The sequence below is a fragment of the Macrosteles quadrilineatus genome, unplaced genomic scaffold (genome assembly GCF_028750875.1).
Source record: "Macrosteles quadrilineatus isolate MER2022 unplaced genomic scaffold, UCM_ALF_1.0 Scaffold_9__3_contigs__length_116548681, whole genome shotgun sequence".
In the NCBI taxonomy this organism is placed as follows: Eukaryota; Metazoa; Arthropoda; class Insecta; order Hemiptera; family Cicadellidae; genus Macrosteles; species Macrosteles quadrilineatus.
The window spans coordinates 64,242,488-64,267,006 of NW_026542602.1; the positions used below are offsets into that span (position 1 = coordinate 64,242,488).

The 24,519-nt window shown below is 34.1% G+C and overlaps 1 protein-coding gene and 1 long non-coding RNA gene across 8 annotated transcripts in view; both read right to left on the reverse strand.

Annotated features, from left to right (window-relative positions):
* Positions 1-8,212: 8,212 nt before the first annotated feature.
* LOC129002108 (uncharacterized) lies at positions 8,213-12,619 on the reverse strand. The gene is made up of 3 exons (XR_008491536.1): positions 12,563-12,619; positions 9,532-9,634; positions 8,213-8,386 (listed from the first exon to the last, which is right to left on the reverse strand). It is a non-coding gene; the product is annotated as an uncharacterized LOC129002108 (long non-coding RNA).
* Positions 12,620-15,336: 2,717 nt separating this feature from the next.
* The window catches only part of LOC129002611 (partitioning defective 3 homolog B), a 105,530-nt gene continuing 96,347 nt past the window's right edge, over positions 15,337-24,519 (reverse strand). For 5 of the 7 annotated variants that reach the window (XM_054430553.1, XM_054430548.1, XM_054430550.1 and 2 more), the window contains 4 exons: positions 24,070-24,191; positions 20,156-20,236; positions 18,872-19,032; positions 15,337-17,648 (listed from right to left, as the gene is read on the reverse strand). In XM_054430553.1, coding sequence (XP_054286528.1) covers positions 17,431-17,648; positions 18,872-19,032; positions 20,156-20,236; positions 24,070-24,191 — 582 coding nt within the window. In that variant the 3' untranslated portion in view covers positions 15,337-17,430. The remainder of the gene's footprint in view (positions 17,649-18,871; positions 19,033-20,155; positions 20,237-24,069; positions 24,192-24,519) is intronic. The other 2 variants (XM_054430552.1, XM_054430551.1) reach the window with 1 other exon arrangement.

Below are 24,519 nucleotides of genomic sequence, written 5' to 3' on the forward strand. Positions count from 1 at the left end.
GTTAAATCTAGAATAAACTACTAGAACATGAATATCACGAACGCGAACCCTAAAGAAATAGCACTGAACATGACTAAGTAGCGGATAATTCACGTAGAATTTGAGAATAAATTGTGATTTTCGACTACTATAACAATTAAAACTTAGGTGGTACTGCTAATTAGCATATGCACATGTTATAAGTAATAGTAAATTCTAGGATAATCTACTAGAACATGAATATCATGAGCGCAAACCTTAATGAAATAGCTTTAAAAATTGCTAATAATTAGCCTAAGCGATGGCTCGTGTAGTAGAGTGTGAGAATAAATTGTGATTTTCGACGATCATCACTGCAAAATCGTAGGTGGTACTGATGATTCGCGTATGCACATGTGATAAATAATAGTAAATTCTAGAATTGTAAACTACTAGATCATGATTATCATGAACGCGGACCTTGAAGACATAGCTTTCAACATGTCAAATAATTAAGGGATGGCTCGCGTAGTAGAGTGTGAGAATAAATTGTGATTTTCGACTACTATAACAACTAAAACTTAGGTGGTACTGCTAATCAGCATATGTACATGTTATAAGTATTAGTAAATTCTAGGATAATAACCTACTAGAACATCAATAACACGAACGCGAACCTTAAAGAAATAGCTTTAAAAATTGCTAATAATTAGCCAAAGATGGCTCGCGTGTAGAGTGTGAGAATAAATTTTGATTTTCGACGATCATCACTGCAAAATCGTAGGTGGTACTGATGATTCGCGTATGCACATGTTATAATTAATAATACATTCTACGAGAGTAAACTACTAGAATATGAATATCACGAACGCGAACCTTAAAAAATTGCTCTGAACATTGTGTATTAGGGCATGGCTGGGTTAGGGTCTGAGAATAAAACGTGGTTTTCGACGACTTTCACTTCAAAATCGTAGGTGGTACTGATAATAAGCTTATGCACATGTTATAAAAAATAGTAAATTCTAGAATTGTAAACAACTAGATCATGATTATCACGAACGCGAACCTTAAAGAAATAGCTTTAAAAATTGCTAATAATTAGCCAAAGCGATGGCTCGCGTAGTAGAATGTGAGAATAAATTGTGATTTTCGACGATCATCACTGCAAAATCGTAGGTGGTACTGATGATTCGCGTATGCACATGTTATAATTAATAATACATCCTACGATAGTAAACTACTAGAACATGAATATCACGAACGCGACCCTTAAAAAAATTGCTATGAACATTGTGTATTAGGGCATGGCTGGGTTAGGGTTTGAGAATAAAACGTGGTTTTCGACGACTTTCACTTCAAAATCGTAGGTGGTACTGATAATTAGCTTATAAACATGTTATAAATAATAGTAAATTCTAGGATTGTAAACTACTAAAACATGATTATCACGAACGCGGACCTTAAAGAAATAACTTTTAACATGGCTAATAATTAAGGGATGACACTCGTAGTAGAGAATGAAAATAAATAATTGCGATTTTCAACGACTATCACTGTAAAATCTTGGTATCCATCTAGGTCTTGCACGAATTAATTGTGATATTGCTTATGTTAATCATGAAAATCCAAGATTAACGTGTGCGGTTTTAAGGTAATGAAGATTTTGTTTAAAGATATTGTTCGTAAGTACACGTAAGTTTAAAAAATTTTTTGTTAGTACACCAACATTTTATTTAAATAAATAATGTTTGTTAAATATCTAAATTGAGTAAAAAATAATCTTTTGATGATCCAAAATTAAGAAACCCACCTGATAACGTAATTCCTCCAATTCAAGCACCGCTGGGGAGGGGGCGGAGCATCTTCACATATTGTCCAATAGCAAACTCGTGCGCGTAAGGAGGGGGTAGTTCTCTAGTCTGGAGATTTTAGACTCTGAATTTTTATCAGAGCAGTGTTTCCATTCGCGGGATTATTATCCCGAAAACGGGATTTTTAGACCTTGAGCGGGATTAAAACGGGATGCGGGATAAAACGGGATTTTCTGGGAAGCCAGGATAAATTGGTATACTAAAAAGAAAACTGAATTAACACTGACTGTGCTACATTTCTTAGTAATCATTGAAAGGGCCGATTTGCAAACTATGGAAACATAGGAAAGTCATAGAAACCCACCAACGAAAGGAAATAGAAAAAATGTTTTTTTTTGTATAATCGTTATTATGGACAACCTAATGCGGCTATGAGTTAGGCTATTTGTAGAAACACTAAAAAACAAGACCAGATTTTGAAATATTATAAGATATTTACAAGAAATGTTGATTATATCGATCTCTTATGTACATCTTGAGTATTTCCATAATCTTTGAGTTGAACCTTTTAAAGTCATCAGAAATTATGAGTGTTATTCATTTTAAAATAACGCCGGTAATACTTAGCAATTGCTCGAATTCAAGCAACAGTTACACTAGTTAATAAAACTCAACATTTGCTGTTTAGCGAATTTCCCTTTTGGGTGAAGTAGCAATTACCGTAGGTGGCACGGTAGGACTCGGTAGGACTAGGCTCGAGACCGATTTGCTTTGTCATTTTGATGTTCCCAGGGTCCAAAAACACAATTCGTTCAAATTGTTATATATGTATATATTTATATGAATATATAAATACTTCCGTGAACGCGATAAGTTGAGTTATTTTTGTCCGATTCTGATGATACTTGGTTTAAAGGGGTAAGGCTTAAACTTTAACTTGAATGAGTTCGCGAACCAGCATAATCGGACCATGGAAACGGGGTTTTACGGGGGTTTTATGGGGTAAAATGAATTCCTTTAGAATGCATTTCAAACCGTAAACCTATACCAAGCCATGGCTCAGTCCCCCGGTACTAGTTGCAACAAACAGTTTTATTTATATTCTTGAAATGAATTATTGTCACCAACCGTGAAAGATAGCAAGAAAACACACATTGGATTTCAGAACGTTCAAAGTCCGCATTCCCCTCCCTACATTAGTCATTAGCAAACATTAGTCATTACCTGCCATCTAATTACCAGGAATGCTTGGCAGCGTTTTTCACCTATCACGCCATGCTTGTACTGTTAGCTATGTATCACGAACGTTAGTAATTGAAATGAGTGTCATTTTTGTATTTGCATTTTGGTTTGCTATGCTGGTTACGTATGCCATGATTATGAAGCTATTTACAAGAGGTATTTTACGGAATGTCCCTATATCGAAGTCGCTATGGCCTATTCCAAACATCCATATCCTATAGTTCAACAACAGTCTGTTTAAAAGTTCAATCTTTGTAGAATATGAATTTGCTTGTAAGCTAACGTGACGTCACGTAGTGGTGAGGGTAGAGACTCACCGCAGGTAGAAACTGGGAGCGATTGTCACAATATTTGAGTTGGGATCAATGGTATGTGGTGGAGATTAACAGGTATTCTAAGAAGTGACCCTTACTAATCCTTTTGGTGGGTCAGGATTAGGAATATGTATTTTTCCTCCAATGATATTTGCTACCGCTGTATACCTGCCTCAGTCTGTCCTCCTCTTACCAAATAAATGAACGTATCAATGAGTATAGCATTACTCATCTTAATTAATTAATACGCATTAATACATTAATACGCAAGCAGTTTTCTTTTCACAGTCATAACTCAATAACGGCTTGATGGATTTTAAAGTTTGAGGTGTCAAATTAAATGTACATAAGAGATACTATACATAAGAGATAACCAAAACAGTATGAGAGTGAATGTAAATTCAAACGAGTGTTAGCCCGTCCTACGTACGGGAATTCAGTGGTCAGTTAAAACCGTGTACAATTCAGATCAGCTAGTTTACACATAAAGACAAAGTTTCTGGCAGTTTTAATGTGAAGAATCATCTTGTAAACAAATGTTGTGTGACCAAATATGTTTTTATTCCATCATAGGCCTATACGATTATAGATATTGTATTATAGATATTGTAGATTACTTTCATATTTTTTGCATCATAATATTTTTGTATTTCTATAATCAGTCATATAAATTATTTTAGAGTGACTCTTTGATTAAGGTCTTGCTGTTTATATTTTTTTTGTTTATTTTTTAAATACAAGTTTCAGTTTTGCTCGATTTCGAGCAACGGGTTATCTAGTAGTATAAATAAGTCAACCCAATGCATGCCATTATTATCCAATAATGATGGATTTGTGTAACACACGCTTAATGTTTACAGCTGTTACATTAAGCAAATGTTATTGTACCAAAAGCTAGTGTAAAATGTTAGCGTCGGCTGCTAAACTGAAACCCTAAACTAAGAGTATGGCTTAAACTAAAAATTATTTTTCTTTCAACACAAAAATCATGAAAATCCGTCAAGCGGTTGATTCAGAACCGTGAAATAAAAAACCCTGTCACGTTTTCATATATACGATCTGTTGGCCTGTTCGTTAGTGTGGTGGTGCCATCAAAATACTAGAATTTTAACTATTAAATGGGTAAAAAATGAAGATAAAATATTAATATGACTATTGCGTACTTTACAAAATATGGTAGATTACCTTACTGCATACAATATTTTCTGTGCTTGGTACGAATTAATATTGCTTAAATAACAGGCTCCATCTCCTTTTGAAAACCCATTTGGTTAATATTCTAATCGTGACGAATAATCGCCATCTTTTTAGTAAACAAAACGCAATTTATTCCAAAACTATATGCGAGCCATCCCCTAATATGCAATGTTCAGAGCTGATTTTTTAAGGTTCGCGTTGGTGATATTCATGTTCTAGTGCATTACTATCCTAGAATTTGCTATTGTTTATCACCTGTGCGTATGCTAATTATCAGTACCACCTAAGTTTTTGCGGTGCAAGTCGTTGAATATCACACTTTATTCTATAGCTAACCCTGAAATATTCCGGAGCCATCCCCTAATACGCAATGTTCACGGCTGATTTTTTAAGGTCCGCGTTGGTGATATTCATGCTCTAGTGATTTAATATCCTAGAATTTACTATTGTTTACATCATGTAAATATGCTAATTATCAGTACCACCTAAGTTTTTGCGGTGCAAGTCGTTGAATATCACACTTTATTCTATAGCTAACCCTGAAATATTCCGGAGCCATCCCCTAATACGCAATGTTCACGGCTGATTTTTTAAGGTCCGCGTTGGTGATATTCATGCTCTAGTGATTTAATATCCTAGAATTTACTATTGTTTACATCATGTAAATATGCTAATTATCAGTACCACCTAAGTTTTTGCGGTGCAAGTCGTTGAATATCACACTTTATTCTATAGCTAACCCTGAAATATTCCGGAGCCATCCCCTAATACGCAATGTTCACGGCTGATTTTTTAAGGTCCGCGTTGGTGATATTCATGCTCTAGTGATTTAATATCCTAGAATTTACTATTGTTTACATCATGTAAATATGCTAATTATCAGTACCACCTAAGTTTTTGCGGTGCAAGTCGTTGAATATCACACTTTATTCTTTAGCTAACCCTGAAATATTCCGTAGTATCCGATATTTGGAGCTATATTTTTTTTAAAGTACTTGTTCGTGTTATCTATACTCTAATAGTTAGCTATACTAGAACGTATTATTGTTCATAGCATTTGTAAAAGCCGACTATCAATACCCATTAAGCGTGTTTAATGTAAGTCTTTGAAAAACGCAATTTATTCCAAAACTATATGCGAGCCATCCCCTAATATGCAATGTTCAGAGCTGATTTTTTAGGGTTCGCGTTGGTGATATTTATGTTATAGTGCATTACTATCCAAGAATTTGCTATTATTTATCACCTGGGTGTATGCTAATTATCAGTACCACCTAAGTTTTTGCGGTGCAAGTCGTTGAATATCACCATTTATTCTATTAGTCACTCTAAACTAATCCGTTACACCCGGTGTTTGGAACTGATTTTTTAAGGTTCTTGTTCGTAATATCTTCAGCTATACCACAGATTAATACATCGGAAATTTAATAAGATGGCCGTGAAAATCTGTCTTATTTTAGGTTTATTAGGAAGTTATAAAATACCCCTACACTTAAATATTATCGTTCTATTAGACATTTTCGAACTGGAAAGTCCGTGACACAATACAGGTCTGTTGTCGTTTGGAGAGAGTGTACCTATTGTTTGCAATAGACAGTTTTACGATCTAAACTCGTCAGATAGGATCGTCAGCTATCTTCAGGCAAGTCAAAAATACAATGTTCTGCCCATTGTCTTTTTTTGACAGATTAGACCAGCAGACGAGACTTTCTTTGGTCTAGGTTAGGTTAGTTTTCTTGTTTTCTTTCAGCATCAGCTGCTATAAATGAAAAAAAAAACTCAACTCAGAAAACAGATGACCAGCAGACCTGCAGACGAGTCAGATGCGGGGGCTCCCACATGACCGGCATCACAAATGGCCGAAACTGAAATATTTTCATTTGCATTTGACTGATATTGCATAGAGGCCTAACCAAAGACTAACTATAAGTTCGGCCGCTTAGAAAACGACCTGCGCGCTAATGCTAAACCAATGCTGGAGGAGGTCGCTTTCTAATAGACAATAGACAATAGACAAGTTTATTAGTCATTAATTAATTCACAAGAATTACAATAGACATCGTCAATTTAAACAATAGAAACATTATTTAGCCTATAAACAACTATAAAATTTAAGTCTTTGTTTACAAATTGTAAATTGAAGAAATCACTTAACTTGTACATAGGATTAGCTTTACACCAAGAGAGCAGTTTTTTTGAAAATTCATTTAAGGGCAATGCACGAAAATCAACTGGAAACATGTTAAATATTTTGATCCCCAAGTGGGTATGATAGTTTTGAGATCTAGACAGTCTTACTCTACTTACATCAATAAAATTTCTATTTCTAGTTAAGTGGCTATGCCCAGATAGCAAAAAATACTTGATTAAAGCTTGAAACAAGTTTGATTTGTCAAATCTGCAAACTTGAATCAAGTTTGCTCGGATGGGTCCGTAAACTTGATTCAAGTTAATATCATGCGTCGAAGTTCCCGCTCTTCCAGTTTGAATAAAACTTGAAACATCTAATTTGAATAAAACTTGAAATTTCTAATTTGAATAAAAATTGAAACATCTTATTTGAATAACACTTGAACTATCTAATCTAAATATAAATTGAAAAAATACTTGATTCAAGCTTGAAATAAGTTTGGTTTGTCAAATCTGCAAACTTGAAGGATCGGGTTTGTAAACTTGATTCATGTTAAAATCATGCGTCGAAGTTCCCGCTCTTCCAGTTTGAATAAAACTTGAAATATCCAATTTTAATAAAACTTGAAATTTCTAATTTGAATAAAAATTGAAACTAATATAATATAAATACCTCGTCACAGCTCTGATGTTTCTGTAGATTACAGCTGTTTCGGCATCAAAATGCCATCCTCAGATATACATACATCCACCTGAATTGGTGTCGTTAAACTGTACACATACACGAACACGATAAAAACACGTAAAACAAGAGACAGGACTGTCGCATACATGATTGCTACGAGTACGGAAGCTGACCGTACTTGTAGCAATCATGTACGCGACAGGCATGTCTCTTGTTTTACGTGTTTTTATCGTGTTCGTGTATGTGTACAGTTTAACGACACCAATTCAGGTGGATGTATGTATATCTAAGGATGGCATTTTGATGCCAAAATAGCTACGTAATCTACAGAAACTACAGAGCTGTGACGAGGTATTTATATTATATTAGTCACCAATTCAGCTCAGGGGCTAAACCATGTCGATTGAAAAATTGAAACATCTAATTTGAATATAAATTGAAGAGTACAAGAAATAATTCTTTTTTAGCCACTCACAAGCTCTTTTTATTTCTGAAAATTTAATTCATATGCTTTTACCAGGATTCACACAGTCTTGACACATGTAATACAAATTTCATATTTTTTAGGTTGAGATGCATAGCACAATATAATCTTCCAATATTTCAGATAATTTTTCACAATCACAACATAATCTAATAACTTCAATGCCTCTAGTTGTTAAATGCCAAGACACTTCTCCAAATAAAAAAGCGAGATACCATCTAAAAACTTATTTTTATAAAAGAGCAGGAAAACATGAGTTATTTTAGTTTTCAACCCTACAATTTTACATATTATTACTATTCAGTACGTAGAATTCAGAATTCTTTGAAATTAAAAATAAAACACAAGAGGTAATTTGTCTAAATAGATTTATATTGAAGATTTACATAACTCATTTACATTTGAAAATGCCTCGTATCTTTAACTTTCAACAAACAATTCCCTCAAAAATTCCTCATTTTACGATTACTTTAATAATACAGAGTAAGTTATCTATTCAACAAGATCTTCATCCCCATTGAGTGGAACTTCCTCCCCACTGTCCACAAAGGCAGGTTTTTTCCCTCTGAAAAAAGTCAAAACAAATAGAATCATTAAATTTAAGGATAATTAACCAAAATGATTAATTTTGTATCTGGTATAAAAAATTGGCAAGTAAGCAACATTTTAAACTAACACAGTTTAACTCACAACCAGTGTAGGCCTGTTTAATGAAAATTAATTTATTCCTACAATGATATACAAATACAATATGTGATCTTCCCAATAATATTAATATTAATTATTAATATGTATAAAACACAATTACATTTTTATTGTCAAAAAATGCTAGACACAAGCCCAGGATTGTTTTCACATTACTTCAGGGGGATTTTATATTTTATCGTTTAAGTATAAAACTAGTGATAGTTCTTGGTTGGTTATCCTAAATATAGTCAAGACATTTGTTACAAATCTTGCTCATACTTTACAAATATATATAAGCTTTCATTTACTATATAAATTAACCCAGGTAAGCCCAGCATTACTATGAAACATGAAAACCCCTCTACAAGAATAAAAATACTAGCATTTTTCTTTTGGCGAATTTCCCTATGGGAAAGTAGCTATTACCGTAGGTGGCATGGTAAGACCTAGGCCCGGGACAAATTTACTTTTTCATTTTGATGTCCCCAGAGCCCAAAAACACCATTCGTTCACATTTTTATATAATGTGTATATAGATTTATATATTTATATGACCGTGAACACGATAACTTGAGTAAGTTAATTTTTGTCAGATTTTGATGAAATTTGGTTTGAAGGTGTAAGGCGGGATAAACTTGAATAAGTTCGCAAACCAGCATGATTGGACCATGGGAACGGGGTTTTACGGGGGGTTTTATGGGGTAAAAATGGGTTGTAGGATTGATTTAAGACCATTCATCACATGTCTAAAGATCAAAAGTTTTAAAAGGTATTAAGTCTTGGCATCTTGTGTTTTGTTTACAGTAATTATCCCAAAGTGTCTATAGTTTGGCTATTTTTACAGAATTATCATTATTGGCTTATATGTTTTGCATTACACTTTTATCATGTAACAAGTATGAGGCATGTCAGTTTCAACTATCTCCTCCCCTGTATAATAGAGTCCACTGTACCGGTACAGTATTATTAGGCTACCAATGGAATTCTAATGATGAGTTGAATAGTTAGTTTTTTTATCCTTACCTTCTTTCACATCTGGTTTTGGCTTGTTGAAGCCACTTAGCAACAACGCTTGTAACTTTGGCTTCCGTGGCTTCACTTGTGCCGAACATTTTCTGTGCAGCAGCTAAAAAAAAATACTTAAAATGAACTTAATAGGCCTACAGAATAGTAGCCTACATTTAACCCCTAAGACCTAAAGTTTGTCTTCCCATTTCAAACCTGGGGTTAGGTTTAATTTCTGAAGTTTCAAGATTTTACTTTCATATCATCCTTAATATTTTAATAAATCAACTGTTTGACAAGTTCGCTACTGATCGGTTGTACTTTTGCCGGTAGGGCGATCAAAATAGACCGATCCTAATATTCAACGTCACTGATGGACTAAAGGTAGTAAATTAGTCAGTAGCGATTAGTAAACCTTCATTTGATTTTTCCATTATCAGCAAGTTTGGTTAGATAGGTTAAGTTACGACAGTTTAATTTTTATATTATACAAATTATAATTTTTTTACTCTCATTTTGCCCATATTAAAATTCTGTAGGTGAAATAAAAATTGTGCCCTCCCTACAGTGCATATCTTAACCGCTTCTGGTTAAAAATAATCCAGCTGTAGGCCGATGTGTATAACTTTATTTAGAAGATCTTTATTACATAACCTGTGTCTAAACTTAAGCCTAGACCTAAGTTATTGTAGTAATAAAATATTTATGTTCAAACACCCAGGTACAGTTCTGCAATAAACCTACAAAAGGCCTATTTTATATCATCAAATGCAACTTTTATTCGATTAGGTAACTTAATAAAATATTAAGTTAAGTTAGGAGTACGTTATTTTTCCATAAAATACTTAAGTAAAGTTATAACTTTAAATGTTTGACTCAGATCACAATATTTCATTCGATGTAAAATATTAAGTTTGTTTTATCTATGGTTTAACTTAGGCCAGAGTTTCTCTTAAAGTGAGGTCCGCAAGCATTTTTTTGTTGGGTCCACGAAAAACATTTAAACCAAATTTATTTTTATATGTATTGTAAATTATATTGTACTAGCCTATTTTGCTATATGCTAAAGGATTAAAATTAAGAAAAATGCAAACAAACTTAAACCTAAATAAGTAACTTACTTATTTATTTAGGTTTAAGTTCGTTTGCATTTTTCTTAATTTTGATTTTAATAAGTTGCTTAAAGGCCTATTTTGCTTGGAGCGATTGCAGCGATAGTCATGTGGCGATAATCGCTCCGCAATACTAGCTGGGCACTGCTCTGACAGAGTTTGCGTTGTCCTATTTTGCTTGGAGCGACTATTGCAAGAGCCGCTAGCTACAGACGCGGACCACTGCCCTGGGTACCAGTCTGAGCGATAATCGTGCCGCGACTGAACCTCAAAACAGTCCAGTTCACTCAGTAGGCACATTAATAATAGCCTACGGGTTAAAATAGCGATAATTTACTTTTTTGTTCACATTACTTTTTCCATTCATGTGCTGTTAAGGTTGTACTATTTTGGTTATTTTTCCTTACACATTAATTTCATTTTCTATATTTAATTGAAGAAGAAACAGGTGACTCTTCATTACCAGCAAACTTTGCATTGTTTTTGCTCAAATGGTTGTGTTTACTTTTTTTTAGGTAATCCTCGTCTATTCGAATTTAAATATAAAATGCTTGACTGTGTGTTATTTAGTTGTAGGTTTTAATACTGTACCTAGTGTACCTATCAGTTTTTTGTATGAATAAATATTTTTTATTTAGACTCCAAGTTTTATTTTCCGACATTTATATAGGCTACTCTTATTGATACCGGTATCACTAATTTGTTTTTATTGATATAAATATATTTTTTTTATTGATATCACTACAGTTTTCTATTTATATCCTACCTAGTGACATCTAGTGATACGTATCCTTCCAAAATCCTATGTATCACTATGTATTTCCTATCGATCGTCTATTGATACTTCAACTAGGGTCAAGTAGAGCCTTGTTTTTTAACTCCTCCCTGAGTAGATACTTTAAAAAGTTACAACACGCACTCATGACCTCACCATTGTGAGTGCCGGTATTCAAATAACTATGAAAAATCGTGCAAAGACCGAAAATCAATCGTTCTAAGCAAAACGGCCGCTGTAACAGCGATAGTAACTGAGCGATAATCGCTGTGCGACTATCGCTACAGTCGCTCCAAGCAAAATAGGCCTTAAGTTAAGTAGGCTAAATCAAAGTTAAGTTAACTTAATGCCAATTTTAGTTTAATGGAGAAGAAACGTAGCCTATATCAGATACTCATCGTCTGATAGCTGACCAGACTCTTACTGCGATTAAACGTAGGTTACTGCATTTTATCCGACAGTGTCACTAACAAAGTAGGCTTAAATATCGAGTAGGCTACTGAAGTAACTTAGCTTTAAGTTCCTAGCCCTAAGTTATAAGTTACCTACACATTAAAATATCATGGTATAAAATATGGCATTAAGTTAAGTCTAAAGCCGGGTTTTCCTGGACGCGGAAGAGGAGTGCGGAGAGCGGAAAATCGATTAACATGGCATTCCGCTCCGCTTCTAGGAAAAAAGTAACATTAAACTAACTTATTTAAGACAAGAGGAGTTCACTCTCCACGCTACTCTCTCCCCGCCTAGAAAAACCAAGCTTTATAGAATAACTTAGTCTACAACGTAACTTAGGCCCATTATACCTATCTTACATGGAGAACTTGATATCCAAGCTGGTTAAAAAAATGTTTTTAGACATACAAACAACTCAAACAAACTAAGTTAGGCCGATAAGTTAATTGACAACAAATTATCGGTCATATTTAAATACACTTCACCTCTAACCTTTTTATTTTTTAGGCTAGGCTAGGTTGACCAACTCAAAAGTGGCTTGCTTTGGGCTTTAGGCTATATACTTAGTTCTTTCAAAATTTTCACTGATTTTGAGTTTACTTAATTTCTTCCTAGGCTATTCTCGTAATTAAGACGATTTGATTTTGTTAGTCACAATCCTTGAGTTTACTTAGTTTGTGCTAGGCCGCTAGGCCTAATAAGAACTTACCTTGATGGATAAGAAGAAATATGCCTAGATGACACTTAATAAAAAATCAGCTTCAACAATAAATAACTTGAACAACTCAGCACCACAATATCGATATTCTCAATGAGAGAGATTGAGAATGAATCACTCACAAAAATACACAAAGACAAAGCAGCAATATGGCCGATGTCGTCTTCAAGTGTTGGTCCCACCGTTAGCGTCGTTCCCGCTCGGAATTGTGGGTAACTTACACTCGACTCCAATTCGAATCCAACGTGATACTTAAAAGCTGTAATTTCAAGCCAATGTAAGCGTAATGGAAGTGCATTGTGGGTAATATTACACTCGACTCGGGTTCGAATCTAATGTGATATTTCAAAGCTGTTAATACAAGCAAGTGCAAGCGTATTGGTAGTGTGTTGTGTATGCTCGAATCCAGTTTGAATCTAATGTGACATTTCAAAGCTGTTAATTCAATCCACTGTAAGCGTAATTCAAGTGTGTTACACGAAGTTGACACTTGACTCGAGTTTGAATCTAAAGTGACAATTCAAAGCTGTCATTTCAAGTAAAAGCAAGCGTAATTCAAGGCTTGAATCAAGCTAACGTGCTATCTGGGTGGACATTTCCTCTTAAAACATGTTTGTTTGAGTTCTTTTTCACAAAAATGGAGACTTCATAAATATACAGATTTACAACAGTTAAATATACTAGATTCTATGAACAGAGATTTACAATGGTCTAATCTTTTGGCATCAGTAACAATTCTAATGACTTTTTTCTGTATCAATAACACCTTACCAATACCAACTCCATTACCCCAAATCACAATACCAAATCTTATGATGCTCTCAAAAAATGCAAAATAGGCTAATTTCAAATAGCTATTAGTGACATGATTCCTTAAACTGCTTAATAAACATTTGACTCTGGATAACCTTGTACAGATAAAATCAATATGATGCTGCCAAGACAGCCTATTGTCAATATATATACCTAAAAGCTTAACAGAAGCGGCCGAACAAGTATGTATGGTAATATTTTCAGAATCACATAGCCAAAGCTGAAATATTCCCATCTGACTGGCAAAAAGATAGCCAAATAGACTAGAGAGCGGAAGATTCAAGCATATTCATTCAAATAACAAAGCCTGCATATTGCAGAATACAAAGAATACTAGTGGAAATTGCATTGACAAAATTGAAGGATGCTGCAAGCGTCGGTTGGAGTAAAATATAAATATCTGACAAGCAATCTGACACATACTTTCTCCCATTAAAAGGACTATAACCATGGATAAAACATACTCCTCTAGTCCTTGAGGAACAAGTATGTTTTATCTATGCTATAACACGATTCTAAATTTTAATCAAAGTCGTTCGGGCCGGTTTAAAAATATTATATTTTCCGTTAACAATCAGAGACCAGTATCGAAATTATTCTTCCTGTCACAGCAATTACAGCATAAAATTGCCCAGTTATCTGTTGCATTTTTTTTGTGGGGGGGGGAGTATGTTTGAACTTGAACTTGAAGTATTGTGTCTGTACATACATCACACGTTTCATTAATTAATTGCTATAATCGGTTTACATTTCTTTGTTTACCTTCTTTTTGTTATTTCTTTCTTAGTCATGTTAAAATAAACTATCAATAATTGCACTTTATCTTTTTAATGAGTAAAATCTTATCTTGATTAACTTTACTAGTGGTGTCCAGACCAGCTTTTTTTAATATGCCAGTCCTTTAGAAATCCTGTGCTGAGCCCATCTTATATCAATCGAACGTGGCTCCAACAAGGGACATTCAAACTAAACTCATCTCTAATTCGCATAAAAAAAAAAAAAACTAAGATAACGTTATCTAAGGAATTCTATGTTTGATTACTATCAAAACCGACAACTTTGTTTACCTCAAAACATGTCCTACCCGTCCAATTACCGCGTGATTTATATTAACGTGATATTCATTTTAAAATTCATCACTAAAATGAGAGCTAAAAGAATACAATCAAATAAATTATTTTTGAGTTTCTTTTACGTTGTCTTGATCACCCTTTTAGCACTTCTCATAGTGGAGTTGAGCCTGGGGAAGACTCTCGTCAATCATGCCAATGTACGCAGCCATTTTGGCAATGTCCTGTTCAGTAGTTTAATTGACTTTGTGCTTTAAGCCCCGGTGGCACCCCGAGAGGACAGTACTCCTCGTCCTCTTTCAGGCACACCACAGGGGTTCCAGCAATATCGAACAGTTAGCCAGGACACCATGGTTGCGGCAATCCATGTCAAGGCTTGTACACTTCCTGGGGTTGAACCTGAGGCCCACCCAGGCAGCGACATCCTCAGTTGTCGAGTTTCCGCATCTTCTCCTTGCCTGACACAATCAGATCCAGATCGTCCGCATAGGCCACCATAGATAAGGAGCGACCACAGAGTTGGAACCGATTCAATTCAGCAGCACGGTGTACTACACAAACTATACTACAAAACGACTAGGATTGATGATGTGGTGAAAAGGTGTTTAACCTATTTATTAGTTTCTATGATGGTAATGAAGAGTATTTTTGTATCCAAATTTCTAAGCAATGTTCTACTAGAGTACTACTTAAAAAAACTGTTTTATGGATGAGATTATTTCCTCTAATTTACATAATTTCCTTAGTTGTTTGCAAGTTATGTGTCTTAAAACACTATTTAAAAATATGAAGGATGCAAACTATTGAACTATTTCTAGACTTGATTAATATTTCATAGAAACGGTAAGGGAGTAATATAGATAGGAAAATAATTTTGCAGCATTTATAGAAATAATGATCTTGTATTGTCTTAGATATTTAGTATTTACATGAGCTTTTCATACAATGTACAACTTATGTCTATTTAAAATTAAAATAATTAACAATAGTTATTGAAGAATATTACATTAAATAATTTACACAATTTATACAATTAATTAAACAATGATACAAATACAATAATTTACAACAAACTAATCGTAGTTAAACTAAAATTCAGGCAAAACCTGTTAAGTAAGACATAGCGTTAAAATTACTTTCAGTGCTTTGTAAGTACAGTAGGCCTACATTATATTTACATGTTGAAAAATTTCAGACATTTTAGTTCAAAATTGTAGTGTAAATTGATAACGTTAACTGTAACAGATTTTAAATGACAAATGAAAGAGAAAAAAAATTAAAGTAATTACTTTCTTAATACCTATGGTTGTCAAACTTTTTAAAACACAGCCAAAATTACATAGACAATTTTCAGCGTGATTACACTTTTCCTAAAATTTAATCCGAAGTATTTTTTTGTAATACGTGTGATAACAATCCTACACTGGTTTAGTCAAGACATATTGTCGTTCTTTTTTTTAAGTTTAGACAGAGCTTAGGCCAACTTCTAAATTAAGTTGGTGACATATCTAATGTTGCCCAAGGCATAAAAAAAAAATATTGAACACAAACTATAAGCCATAAGGACGTTTTAGTTTTAAGTATAAAAGCCATATAAAATAAACTGTGTATAGATATACTTATATTAATAATAATACTTTTTCGAGGGATTTTTTGTCCAAACATATTTACATGCAAGGTTTACAGTTAAAAATTGTACCCCTATTACCTGAACAAGTTTTCACATATTGTATAAAATAAATGATATGTCAGCGCAAATATTATATAAAAAATATTATTAAGTACAATTCTTTAAAATTGGACGGAACATTACATTTTACAATGCCTAAATACAACAAGACTAGTATAACATATTAAAAATCTTTAAGAGGCTTCTTAAAATGTAACAATGCCTTTGATTGTCTTTCATTTTCAAATATTTTTAATCAAAACATTACTGTTAGTAAAATATCACATTTGTATTGCTTTTTATCTCACTTATTCAATAAAACTAACAAAAGGGTAGTCAAAAATTAAAATTATAACTACTGGAAAACCTAGGATCAAGTTAGTTTTTTGTCTTTAACCATTGTATGGAAATATTTTAAAATAATATTCAAATCACATTGCTCTGCTGGAAACAATGAAATTATGATCTGTTAAACATTTACTTAAAAAACTTATAATATTACTGGAAACAAACGGATTTAATCCTAAATACAATTTCTAGCCAAGAAAAAAATATAGGCTGTATGAATGTTAAGAGAACTGCTTATAAAAATTTCTAATGTAAGTTTTAACTTTCTAAAAATTCTATAACTCTAAAAAATAATACAATTGAAATGATCAATGCATGCACCACATATGATTGACACTTAACATATATTCTTAGAATAAAACCGGCACAATGAACTTATTAAAATCAGCTAAATCAAAAATATAATTTTTTCTTTCAATCACAGATTAATAAGGTCTCAAATAATACACAAAATACTCATTTCATCACAATGCTTGGAATATTAAAATAAGTATAAAAAATAAAATGTAAAATGGAATGTTAACTTAAATATAAAAGTACAATGAATGGTAATGGTGTTTTGTTGTTGTGTCACACAATACATGCAATAAAAAAACCATTATTTTGAAAGAGAAGGAACTCACACATTTTTTATCTATTCTCAGATCAAATTTAAATCTAAGTGATTATTGGCGTGTAGCGTTTGGTGCTCCTTTAATTAAAACCAGGTGAACAAACATAATCTTAGAAAAAGCCATTATTATCTTACTTGTAAAAAGCCAATATTTTGTGTATTTGCGCCCAGTCCATGAGCAATGTCTAAATGATACTCAACTGACGTGTAGCTAGAATCAAATTATTAATCACGTGTTAAGCTCAAATTTTAAATACTGAAAGGAAGATGAAAGAATTTACATAGATCACTAAGCTGCTTGCACAGTTTGTGACAACTTATGGCGATTCTAAACATTGAGCAATCATCAGACATTTGGACTCGTAGACTGTGATTCTCTTATTGTAACATGAGTTACGAACGGCCCGTGAGGCTTCCGCTGCTTGTTGTTGTTATTGTTGTTGTGGTGGTAGCCCTGCTGAATGTTGTTGTTTGTGTGGTAGACCTGCGGCTGGTTGAGGAAGGGCTGGTACAATCTTGGCGGCTGCCCATAGTTCCCGCTACCTCTATGGTTGTTGTTAATTCCTAGTAATAAAAAATTTATAAATTAGGTTTTGTTTTTGAAAACAATGTGATGCTAGGTTGCTACCAGACTTTTATAAGTTCAAAAATAGTAACTAATATTGGGTGTTGTAAAAGAATCAAGATGAGTAAAAATGTGTTGTTTAGTAACCAATTAGTTAGGATAAATTTGGATTAGGTCTATAATTAGTCAAAATATGTATAACTCGCACAAATATGTGTACAAACTTGTCCTATCCATGTAAATAGTCAGAAACTTGTTTGTCTAGCATCCCACATAGCACAAGTACATCAATTTGACGTGAAATTGATGTCAAAAACGTCAACACCAATGATATTTTTTATGTAATTTTGACATCAATAAAAATCAATTATCTCAAAATGACGTCAATATGAAGTAAAAAGTTCTCTCAATTTTACGTAAATATGATGAAAAAATTGACGTCATTTAACGCCAATATGACGTCTACAAATTGATCAGGACGTAAATATGACGTCTACAAATTGATCAGGACGTAAATTTGACGTTTCTTACTTAATTCTTACGTAAAATGTAAAATTGATGTCATGTGCTATAGGGATTGTTGGAACAGGTGTTATTGCTGTATTCCCTCATGTTTTACATGATCCTGTTATTTACTGACTTTTTTACAAAATGTGTGGATTGATTATATCCAGCTTTTTGGTATTTACTTGATTTGGAATTTTTTATTTTGGACAAGGTTTCCAGTCCAAACAAGAGGAAGTACTCTGTAATAGCTTAACACATTCGCTGCTACGGACGTTCCGGAACGTCACCGTTCATTGTTGTTTAACGTTTCCATGGATCAGCCAGCTCGTCACGAACGTCCTATATTTCTTTGCAGCTTGTGGGGACGTACTTTTCTGACAATAAAAAATATAGTTTCCCAAAATCACCCCCCGGGTCGTTTAGAACAGGGCTTTGTCCCACCTCTTTCCTGCTAGATAGCGACACTACTTTACCAACTGCAACCTGGGTAGTGCTGCTATCTATCAGAATCACTTAGTACTATGTCCAAAGCCAGTTTTATTGCAGAACATTGCCATCCAGTATAACTACTGTTGTTTTTACTGTAATTCAGTGTATCGGCGGCAATGTTACACAGCGGCGAGCGTTAGTTCAGCTCCTGGCACCATCCCGGCATCTAGCTGTCAGCAGCGAACGTGTTAAAAAGACAAATTCAAGCACTTTGGTTCTATCTTACCATGGGTGGGGGCGATGTCTTGACGACGAGGCAGTGAGTTACTATGTCCGTCGCCTCGCAGCACGGCCTGCACACTCTCGTACTCGTAAAAGTTGCTGACAGGTCGATGAGACACTTCTCGAGGATCTCTTCGCTGAGAGTGGTAATGTTGCTGCCTTCGACTGTTAACAACAATGCTTTGTTACTACAACTTACTTACTTAAACGAGTAATAAATTGGTCATCAATGAGTCACTGATCTTTCATTTGTTTTTTCCCCAAAATTTTCTAAAGACAAGGGTTTAATTACCTATGTCAGTTAAAAATTTTCAAAAATATATGGCACATAAATTTATCGACAAATAAAAGTTCTACAACTTTTAAAGAAAGAATGATTGTGGTTTAGGAATTATTGTTAAGATTCAGGCACATATTTTGATAACAATTGCATATTTGACAATGCATTTTTAGTTAACATAACTTCTTTTATTAAACTCTTCACTTTAAATGTATGTTTCTTTAATTGGTCTATTTCAATGGTCCAACTAAATACACAAGCATTATAAGCTATGACCCTGACCAAAAATAAATAGATAGAAACAACCTACCCTACAAGTAACAAATAAATACAAAATTATAGCCTTGAAGATTACTGTCACAAGAGTCATAAAAAATACAAGTAAATGTAGAAGAGATAGAAGAGCAAAGCATAACGAGACTGTTAAAAGAACGCCTTGGAACTGACATGCAATAAATACAACATGCATGAATAGGTACACAAAATAATCGAAAACATTAAATTTAAACTACATGCCTACTGAATACTGATTCACTGTTATGAGATCAAAAATTCTACTTATTTAGAATTTGAACAATTAATGGTATCACAAACAATTCCAATCACTATTTACTATGAACAATTACTAACAGATAAATAAAGAAACAAAATATGCTTTACATTGACAATTTTTGCTACGAATGATACAAAATTTAATTCCCACATAAACAAAAAATTAAACATGTAAAAGATTTAATTAAAAAATACTTTACAAGAGGGTAAGATCTGAGAGTACAGTAATTTCACTATTGCAACTTTAAACGCAATTTTAGCAAAAACTTTAACTTTTAGACTAAATTATAAAAAATATAAAAAACTACACATACACCTGAAAAATTGTCAAACCGAAGATTATATTAATACTTGAAACTAACTTTAGCCTAACAATTTACTCCAACAATTCAAAATTTTAAAACAATATTGTATACAAACAAGTACGTAACTATTCCACTACCAGTTGAGGTTTACCTGTCGTCCGCCCCCACAAGGTCACCAGGGGAGGGGGGAGGGGGTGCAGGCCTTCTCAGTCTCACTTGCTCTCTCTCCGAACTACCACCAACAAAGAAACATGCAATACACCGTCACACCTCACACCCACCAGGCTCAAACCACCACTTTGCATCACCAAGCTCGTCAAAGCTGTCGAAGTATTGGGATTGGAAGTATTTATGACTGCTTTAGAATGCTGATTGAAGAAAAATGTAAAAACTGACAAATTGAAACCAAATAACCGGATAGATCTTTTAGCAGTTAAATTTATGTATATGATGCCATTTTCAAAAAGAAACACCAGACCGTATATTTATGTTATTTATGTTTTGTACAATTACATGGAAACATTGACACACACTACAATATAAACAAAATCACAGTGAGATATGACGTGTTCAACTAGCAATAACACATGGCACATGAGACTACTGTACGGAGGAAGGAAAATACTAACATGAGGCAACGGAACCAAACGTTAACTATATACTACGTTGAAAGCTGGTATTGTTACTGTCCTATGAAACTGATCTTAGCATCTCCAATAGCCTATGACCGAGCGTCCACTCATTGACAGTGTTCCGGTATTTGTATTTTCACGTTGCTACCTAATGTAATAAAGTATAATCACAATCACTAAGAAAATGATTGCGAGGGATTATCACTGATTTTGACGAGATTGCAAGAGATGATTTTGCTGTGTTCACAACGAGTGCTCGCAGATGTTGCCGCAATCAGTCATCCAATTTTTTGGCGGTTGGGATGCATCCAATTCAAGTAACTTGGCACCCAGGTATGCTACCTCTAGTACTACGTAGAAGATAAGTACACATCCTCCTCTATACACTAGTTTTGATCACCATTTTTGATCAACACCCTGATCAAGAATCCAGTTGATCACACTTAATTTCAGTGACTTGAACTCGAGATACATACAATATTTTGTGCCGAAACAATTTAAGCTGGTTGCCTACTTCCAAAATATATTCACTCTCACCGATTCTGCATTATGAATCATTGTCTGCAGCAAACTGTGAAACAAAAGCCAGGTCTGGGAAACTTTATTTTAAAGAGGCCCGATATTTTCGGTGACTTTTGAGACCTAAAAAAACCAGTGACTTTCCTTGACTTCTGTGACTGGTACCTTGTTGATCCCCCCAATGCTGCGTCGCTTAACTATCATTGTCAGATCATGCCAACAGTAGACTCAGGGTCTTTTTTTGTACCAAGGTACCAACTGGTGCCAGCATATTATCTTTGGTTCTTCTTACCTACACATTTTTCTAGAACCGACAGTAAATGTTCATTGAAAATTTAGTGTTTATTTGACGTTACATGATTGACAAATATGAAGCAAAGCAACACAGAACAAACTGAATTAAAAAAAAAAAAAACACCCCCTGACCCAGTGCTTCTACCCCCAGGAACAAATTATGGATTTGCAACTGCTCATGAATTATAAATTCAATCTTATTACATCTGAAAGGGTTTCCACGATGAAGTATTCTAAAAACAATATTACTAATAAAAAAGTTATGGTCTAAATGTAAAGTTTAGGATCATACTTAAAAAAAACAAAAAAAAACAGTTACATTTATCACTGGGATAATTATTATTACACTTTGAATCACAATTTCATCAAACAATTCCTAGACTAGAATTTAGACCGTTTACTATCAGTTAACTTAAAAGAAAAAAATATATATAAAAAATTAGTCCCAAACCTATACCTCAACCATCCCACATCCTAGTTGTATACCAGCTAACAACCATACCATGACATACAATATTGCATAAAAAAAAAACACCGTACCCATTTATACTAAACTTCTGCCGCAAAAAAAAAAAAAAAAAAAAAAAAAAATAGGATGTTGAATGAAATTAAAAGTAATTAAGACAACTAAAGAAGTATTTTATATTCTCCAAAGTTCTTGATTTTTTTCTTCAATTAACTCAAAATAACTTTATAAAACTATTTTGACATGTGAAATCATTACAAGAAAATGGAAAATGTCAGTTTTCATGAAGAAACAGAAAAGAAACATGCTAACAAGAGTAGACACGGCGACCTTGACATTTACATGCTGTGGTGAGTGAGATAGAAACATTAACAGAGTGCAGAACAAACGAGAGATGAAAGAAGTGTTTGAGCCTGGTTACAAAACACCCACATAGACACCATTCCAGTGCAAGTAGAAAAAAGTAGGTGCAAAATCCTTATACTAAGACAAATAATTAATAAACATAAAGAGCACACACCATTATAAACAGATACAATCATTTCCACTGTTGAAATATTTATAATTGTTTCTTGTATTGCTAGGGGCTTTTTAGGAATCGGACAGTTAACATACATAAGATCGAGTGTCCAGGGATTTACAAGGTACAAAACTAAACACTGATATATCATCATCCATAATAATGATATTTATATATTAACATATATTCATGCAACCATCAGAAACTGTGGTCACCATAGGGGGGGGGGGGGGGTTTGCAACACAGTGGAATACATTTTAGAATTTTAATGAGGTATCTCATACATTTGAATACACTGACAAAATACCAGTGTTTTGTTTGACTTAAGGGTGCGCTCTACCCCTGCCGTTTTGTGTAAACGCAAGGGTCTGGGGCAACAGTGTTTCCAAAGGCTACACTTAACGTAGAATCAAAGTTAGGGTGGCATTTTAAAGAGGATTAAATTATCTAGATTGTTGTGGTTTCAATATGTTTTATATCGTACCATAAAGCCTAAAAATCTTCTTTGAATGTAGACGGAAAACGGCAATTTCAAACTGCTTCAACTCATTATAGAATTATTACTTTAAAGTTCTAAAACCAGGGTCGCATAGATTGTTCTTTGTTCTATAAAACCCCACTCATTATTTTTTACTAGCATGTATGGGTAGTTTTAGTTTACAAAGGCAGTTGCCGTGAACGTGTGCAAGCGCTTCTCGCGGCGCTGTTCAATGGCGCAACATAGTTACTGAAGCCCAAGCTGAGATTTCCGAGTTGAGGTAGAGCGCACCCTTAATGGAGTTACATAACCAACTCATCCCAATTATCACAATCCAATTAATTTGACATTGCACCCCCACAAGGGGGCTTCATCAGGATGAAGTGCAATGTACAATGAGCACAATGTTTAGTTTAGTGACCTTGTTTTGTTTAGCCACTGTAATTTAATTTTCTCCAGTACGTTAGCAAAACTCTACCCCTTTAGAAAAAAACCCTTTATCAGCTTCGTAACCTTAAAACATAACTAAACTAATAGCCTAACATTTTCTCCCATTGTGGACATTTTCATTGAATCAGACACCCTACTGAGAATTCATTGTATCCTGAATTTATGATCCACTCACCTATTTATTCTTAAGATGTACTCCCTGGCAGGCAAAAACAAAACAGATCCATTTACATAAAACAGATACCGGTAACTTGTAAATATTGACTGTAACAACCGCTTATTGCACACAATTGATAATGGAGTTTTCTGGAAGTATTTCCTGAACTGTATGACTGATTTGGATTCTTTTAATTTTAACAAGCTAAGATGAAGTAATTTAAGAGATGTAAGGAAATCATTTCAGGTTCATCAGGTTTCACGAGACTGGTATCACGGTGACAAAGCTCATCTATTAAAGTTTTTGACAGTTTGTTGCGAACAGAGGTAACTTTCAGACAAATTGTATTCAGAATCCATAGATTTTCAGCCACCCTCGTAATCAGTCTAGATCCACTGCAACATTCCAACCTTGCTTTGAACTCGCACCCTCAGTGGCTAAGCTGAAACTAAGTCTGTGAGTATCTGACAGACAACACAGTTGGCCCAAAAAATCTATGGATTCTGAAATTGGTCAAGAAAGCAAACATTTAAAGAACCTCGTACTCACTTGAGATGCTGTTGGATCTCCTGGTAGTTGACATAGTGGCTGAACCGAGCAGGATCAGTGATACCAACTCGACTGCCGGGTCTGGTCATGGCACTGGGATCGAACTCTGGTCCTTCCAGCCTCTGCAACAAATATTGCAACTGAGAAACTAAACAAGCGAACACAAACTAGATACCTTACCGAACACGGTCGCTCAGTCATGGCGTCTGATGTTGGTTTACCAATCATAATTGTTTTGATACCAGCAGCACTATATCATAACTACAGACACCACTGACATGGTAGATCATAAACAGATCAGCTGTTTTGGTGACAGGCGGAAGAGGCTGTTTAAAAATATAAAGAAAATTGAAGATAAAATATTGAAGAGTTACAGTTACTTTTACGTACTGTATACTTTAATTTACTTTAAGTACATGTAACGACATCTTTTCACACAGCCGAATTGCA